This window comes from Triticum aestivum, chromosome 3B (genome assembly GCF_018294505.1).
Source record: "Triticum aestivum cultivar Chinese Spring chromosome 3B, IWGSC CS RefSeq v2.1, whole genome shotgun sequence".
Taxonomy (NCBI): Eukaryota; Viridiplantae; Streptophyta; class Magnoliopsida; order Poales; family Poaceae; genus Triticum; species Triticum aestivum.
The window spans coordinates 47,532,405-47,539,226 of record NC_057801.1 but is presented as its reverse complement, the minus strand read 5'-3'; the positions used below and the strand labels follow the sequence as shown (position 1 = coordinate 47,539,226).

Here is a 6,822-nt window from a genome sequence, read left to right as displayed (position 1 = left end):
ATATACCTCCGCAGTCGTATATATGCTGTTTACACTAAAACAAATCTGGTCAATAACAATATGGTCAGATTGTTACATAACTCAAAGCTCAGAAACAAAGTAGGGATTCATATAAACCTAAGTGTCCCTTAGTAGTATATTCATAGTTTGGTAAAGCTTCTGATCATTTTAAAGAAGTGCCGTAGATTGATGTAATATTTTAATTTCAACAAACAAATTGGGACTATAAATTAAGCTAGCAAGATCTTAAACAATAGGGTCGTGAACATTATACAGGCAAAAGTTGAAAACTAACATGAAGATAAACTTTACTTGATTGATAGGTACATATAAATTAATGCACTCCTTTTCGGTATATGAAATACTGATGTAAGAATGATCAAGTTGAAGCATCTAGTGTCAGCGAGATGTTCAATCATATCCAACGGAGATCCACTGAAGCAAGATATAGCAACATATGCCAAAAATGAATGCAAATGAAGATAAAACCGACAAATTTAGCCATGTGAGTGGAACACAATCCATGACCTGCAGCAAGCAATTCAATTATTTGTCATGTATAAGCTCTCAATGTCCATAATTTTCCACGGATGTATGGAAAATACTGATTTAGCAATTGTTTCTTATTGCTTGCTTATGTACTTGCTGAAGGATATCAATTGGAGCAGTGAACAAATCTTCATTGAAACATATAGGAAACACATCTCTTAATTAGATGGCAGAATGGAATTTATTGATGTGTCAAGATGATAGGACATATATATATATATATATATATATATATATATATATATATATATATATATATATATATATATATATATATATATGCAACAACATCGTAGGATTATTATGATCTGTCTAGCTAGAATTTCTAGTGGTGTACACACACATAATTACATACAACTCATTCTGCAATCGGACTTAAGGACGACTTCTACGCAAAATTCAGGAATAAAATTATTCTAATCCACAAACAGATCAACATATATCATGCATGTAACAACCAGAAGCAAGAGGGAGGAGAACCGGAGAGGAATATAGAGCTGTATGTGCAGATGCTATAAGACGATGGCACCTAGGGCAGGAGAGTGCTGGCTGTGTGCCACGCATTGCCTCTTGAACAACTCCTGCTCCGCCGGCGCAGCTCTCCCCCTCTTCTCTCCGGCGATGTCGACGCCAAACAGCCTCACGACACGGACTTGTTCTCCATTAGCTGCCTCCGCCACAGGCGGCGACGCCGTTGCAGCGCCGCCGTCAGCGGGGCAGCTCGCCATCGTCTTGTTCTTCTTGCAGTCGATGAAGAACTGCTTCTCTTGACCGTACGCCGAGCACGAGAACACGATGGAATCGCCGGCACCGAGGCCCTTCTCCCGGACGAAGCGGCTCCAACCCTTGGTGAGGACGTAGCTCTGGCTGCTGTTCCAGTACGAGTACCGGAACCTCCACACTTTCCCCTCGCCGTCCTCGAAGTTGAGCAGCACCCCCTTGCCGGTGGTGGTCGTCGTTTCCGGCGTGCGCTTCAGGGGGAAGTGCTTCTCGGCGTGCTGCTTCGGCACCACGAGGCGGTTGAGCTTGCCGACGTCGCTCGGGGTCACGGCCTTCTCGAAGAGGGGCTCCCGCGCCCACGACGGCGTCGGCTGCGCGCGGGCCCCCATGCCGCGGCCGCGCCGCAAGCCCTGGCGGAGCTCGTCGGCGTAGGTGTGCTTCCGGAGCATGTCGACGATCTCGGCCTTGGAGTGCGCCGCCAGGAAAGCGAGCTCCGCCTCTGCGGCCGCGCAGGGGAAGTTGGTGGCGGCCTCGCGGCCCCGGTACCGGAGCGCTGCCACGTCGTAGGCGCGCGCCGCAGAGTCCTCGTCCGGGAACGTGCCGAGCCAGACGCGAGCGTGGCGCTCGTAGATCTGGGCGCCCCACCGCCCGTTGGGCTGCGGCACAACCCCCTTGAACCGCGACGACGCCGACTGCGCCGGTGCCGACCGCGAGGTCACGGACTCGTCGGCGATGGCCACTGGCAGGCTCGGCGCAGTCGGCGGCCGTCCGCCGATGCCTGACTCCGTCGTGGCTGTGGACACGACCCCGGAAGAGTACTGGGAGGAGGGTTCCCCCGTGGAGCTCAGGATCTCCACCCCCATGGCTGGTTGCTTTTCTGTGGTTTCTTGGCCTGGTGTTCTCTGGAGTGTGTGTCTGTGTGCTTGTGTGGGCTTTGCTGCTAGCTAATCCAAGCCAGGTACATATGGAAATAATGATGTGCTGTTATTCTTGTGTTGTGGTTGTTTACAGGTTAAGATCGATGAGATGCTGTTCTAGCTAGGGTTGGAGACAATATGATGAGGTGGTTGATGTGGGGCGTGTACACATGTGTTCGCAGTGTATATATAGATAATGTGGTGTTTCTATTTTGGATGGATGCATTTACGTGTGCACACGTATTTTGTGGAAGTGGAGTGATATGCTGGCGGCATACTTAGTTTGTGTGGTGGTAAATTTGAAGCAGTGATGCTGGAGATCTTCATGTTTGCACCCTCTAAAAGGTCCATATTACATGTGGTTTTCTGGCGTGTAGTAAGTGGGAGCTAGATATTATATTGTTTTAGCAACTTGGATGTTGATATATTGGTTTACGATTCAATGTACTTGATGCATGTAGTACGACATGATGTCTGTCCATAACCCACAGGAATGAGTAAATTAGCTTGGAGATATGCATGAATAATATACCTTTGGTACATATATATAGTGAGTTGGTTTGCTTAAATTCTCATACATAATGCACAGTTAATACACTAGCTCTGTTACAATAATAACGTGTCGTCGAACTTCTGTATATGTTGACCACGAATCCCTGAAAAATAATTTGGATTTTTTAGACATAAATCATACCATAGATTTCCTATAATAATAATTCTTAGCAAGCCAAAAGAAAATATTTGCCAATCTAAAATAATAGTTTTACAATCATTTTGTAGCTATTTGTGTGCAAATTCATAATATTATTGGTCATAGTCACTCATTCGTAAATGTAAGTAAACACTGAGTAGTTTTCTCCATTTTTCCTTCCTTCTTTTTAGTCATGCACTTTGTTCTTTTTTGCTAGGACCTTCCTTTGATCTTCCTGGTCTAGAATCAACATGCTTTCACACCTTCATACCATCGATGAATAAAAAACTATCGACTTTCCTTGAATCAAACCGTTTTCAATACATGTTCTTGGCGAGCTAATTTAGTTCTTGCAATATTGTTACTATTATAATATTCTCTGTTTTTGAAATTACTAAATAGATAGATATATTATTACTTTCTTGAGTTTACCATACAATTTTATTTTAGGTCATGTGTCAGATTATCTCCTCTATTAAAGTTTGAGAAAAAGGGTATTAGGACTTGCACGCCAAAAAAGACGGTCATAATAAGAAACTAAAATTACATTCCCTTACAATTCAACACTTCAATTTTTCAAATATAAAATCTTTCCAAATAAGAAAAGGGAATCATAATTAAATATAATATATATAATATTTCATCAATGTGAGTTAGCTTCGTTGCATGTAAATTTATTTTTGCATGGTTAAGATACGAACTACTCCCTCCGTTCCTAAATATAAGTCTTTGGAGAGATTCCACTATTGACCACATACGGAGCAAAATGAGTGAATCTATACTCTAAAATGCATCTAGATACATCCGTATGTGGTCCATAGTGAAATCTCTACAAAGAATTATATTTAGGAACGGATGGAGTATAATTCAATTTGCTGGTTGATTGATTCAGCCCTTGTTGATTTGCATTTGCCCATGTTAGACACAATCCCTTCGGATGGTGATTATACACCAGTACACTAGGAATTGAGCCTAGTTCAGCTCTGACAATATTTATGGTTGCTTAGAGTCTGAATCTTGGATGGAGTTCTAATCATGAACTAAATCAGTCGCTGTAAATGCCAAAACTCTTGTTAAACGGATGGATAGTTTTACTTTAATCGGTGCCATTCAGAGTCAGGACACGTGGTTTATTTGGTGCTTAAATGGGTATCACACACGCCTAAACAAGACTAGCAGCCTTACTAATTATTTTATTTGATAGTTGTTTGTTTTCCTCACGTAGGTTTTGTCTGCATAATATAATCAGATGGTAACCGTCATTACAAAGATAAAACACAGGGGATATATGCTATCCCATCTGATGTGCACGTGTATGAAGAAAGTCAAGGCCGTGTGTCGTCATTGAAGAATATGTATGCATGTACCGTCACACTTTTTCTTGAGTTTGATTATCAGCTTTTTATAGGCAACTCATTATTGGCAATTTCACAGAAAAGTGAAGGACTAAGATGAAAAAATGTCTGCTCCGTACAGCAAGTATAATAAACAGGTGGACCCAAAAACTTGTGAAATGTTAGCCAAATGTTACTATTGTTAACAGTATGTAAGAGGGACGCTTATTTAATTTCTCAAAAAAGAAGAAGAGGGAAGCCTTATTTCCACGTGGTCAATATTGGTTTGGCGAGTTTATAAAGTGGAGATAGGTCAACTAACTAAATTAACTAATTATTAGGTGACTCAGAGATAAGAAGGTTCTTAGAAAGATAGATGGTTGGTGCGCCCGAAAGTCTACTAAATTCTCTGGCTGTATATGCATGACCAGGTGACCTTACGTCTCTGTGCACTGCCTTTACTAATCAAGTTTGGATATAGATATGCCCGCGGAAAAAAGTTTGATACAAATAGTTATCGACACAAAGATTCGAATCAATTCAGACTAACACTGTTATTGTTTTTAAGAAACACCGAGTAAAGTGTAGAAGCACACACTAGCTAACCTAACGTGCACAAACCTGCAATGAAACATCAATTCCCATTGAAATTATATTCCGCCTTGTGCAAACCTTGATCCTCAAGTCAGATTGGCAAGTCTGGAGGGCGGCCGGACTGCTGCGCGAGGCAGGATCACTCCTGATTAGAGTAGATGAGTGGGTTAGTAGTGAGTAATTCGCATGTCGAACATTGGCTAAGCTAGCTGTGGCTAAGTTGTAGAACTATCTGTCTTTCTAGGCATTTTCTACCTATGATCTCGATACATCAACCCTTGACGTATTCTTGGAAAAAAGATTGGCAATATTATGCACTCTCTAGAGCTATTTAATAGTATGAGCACTTGTTAGTCGAGTGCCGGTGCTGCACAAGTCTTGCGACGCTGTCTACTAAATTCTCTGGTTGTATGTGCACGACCAGGTGACCATACGTCTCACCGATCAATATAAAGATTGGAACCAAGTGAGACTGGCACTGTTTTCTTTTTAAGAAACACCGAGTTAAGCATAAACGTACACCACCACCGAATTTCCAGCGTGGTCTGGTCTTTGGTGGATCTTGCATGATCCTGGTTGCTACAGTGTGGATCTTCATTGATGTAAAGATTTGGAGGATGATGAGCTTGCTGCTTTTGAGTTTGGCTGTCGTAGTTGTAGTAGAAGTCTGAGTAGATTGTCTAAGACCATACTATATATATATATATATATATATATATATATATATATATATATATATATATATATATATATATATATATGAAATCAGAGGCCTTTATTTTGCTAAAAAAAACACCACCACCGGAAGCACATTGCACTTGTTTTTTTTTTGAGGAACCGGCAGGAGCACTGCCTTTTCATATAAGAAGAAGAATAAGGTTCATGTACAAGAGTGTTCCGGTTTTTAGAAGAGAAACCGGACAAAAACCCCTAAAAAAACCACACGATGGCACTAATCAGCCAATACCGGCTGCCACCTGTTCCCGGCCAAAGGCCAGGGACCGTTGCTTGATGTCTTCGAAGGCAATAGCTGCAACCTCTAGGTGCGTGAGGCGAGTTCCATTGAAGATGCGTCGGTTTTGCTCCTTCCAGATGTTCCAGATGGTGTAAAGGAAACGGCCGCTCCGCCTTCTTCGGTCGTTCTTGGACAGATTGGTGGTGAGCGAATCCCACCAGTCTGAAATCCCCATCGAAGGGGGCAACGTGGGCGTGGCCCCAGAGTCCTCTCCCGTCCACACCTGGACGTGAGACCAAACTGCGGAGGCAAACGGGCAGTCCTTGCAGAGATGAGTGGTCGTCTCCGGAGCCCGAAGGCAAAGGGGACAACAAGGGTCGTGCGGCCAGCCACGAACGGCTAGCATGTCGGCCGTGAGGATCTTCCCGTGGAGCACAAGCCAGGCGAAGAACTTACATTTTGGCTCAGCGTGTGCCTCCCAAATCTTGGCCGGGGAGAACCTGGGATAGGATCCAGAGAACTGGGCCCCGTAGGCCGAGGCAGCAGAGTATATGCCATTGGGGGTCCACCGCCAAGTGATGGAGTCCTCTTGGTCCGGGTTTAACGCCACCTGAGTGATGACTAAAGCGAGGGCAATGAACTCCTGCAGGTGGGTAGGCGATGAAAGACGGGAAACCGATCTGATCCAGTTCTCCTTGTGGAGCTCCTTCATCACAGATCTTCGCTTCCTGGTGGCAATTTTGTACAGCTCCGGGAAGGCCGGGACAGAGGGCCCCGTCCTGTCCAGTCGTCGTGCCAGAATAAGGATTTTCTCCCATTGCCCAAGGAGATGGTGTTAGAAGCCCTGAAGAGCGCCATATCCGTCTCATCACAGGGCACCGCAGAGCCCACCCATTGGCGGTCAGGATCAGTCCACATAAGCCAAGGCCAGCGAAGTCGGAGTGCCCGACCAAATCTCTCGAGGTCTGTGATTCCCAGGCCCCCCATGGGCTTAGGCCGCAGACGGTCTTCCAGTTGACCAGAGAGTGTCCACCAGACGCGTTTTCTGAGTCCTCCCCACAC

The 6,822-nt window shown here is 44.3% G+C and overlaps 1 protein-coding gene across 1 annotated transcript; it reads right to left on the bottom strand.

Annotated features, from left to right (window-relative positions):
- Positions 1-935: 935 nt before the first annotated feature.
- On the bottom strand, positions 936-2,329 carry LOC123068485 (AP2/ERF and B3 domain-containing protein Os01g0141000-like). The gene has a single exon (XM_044491069.1). It carries the CDS (start codon positions 2,130-2,132, stop codon positions 1,062-1,064), a length of 1,071 nt encoding a protein of 356 aa, XP_044347004.1. The 5' UTR covers positions 2,133-2,329; the 3' UTR covers positions 936-1,061.
- Between the last annotated feature and the right edge of the window lie 4,493 nt (positions 2,330-6,822).

Coding starts and splice junctions, on each gene's coding strand:
- LOC123068485 (XM_044491069.1), bottom strand. CDS start 2,132: ATGGGGGTGGAGATCCTGAGCTCCACGGGGGAACCCTCCTCCCAGTAC.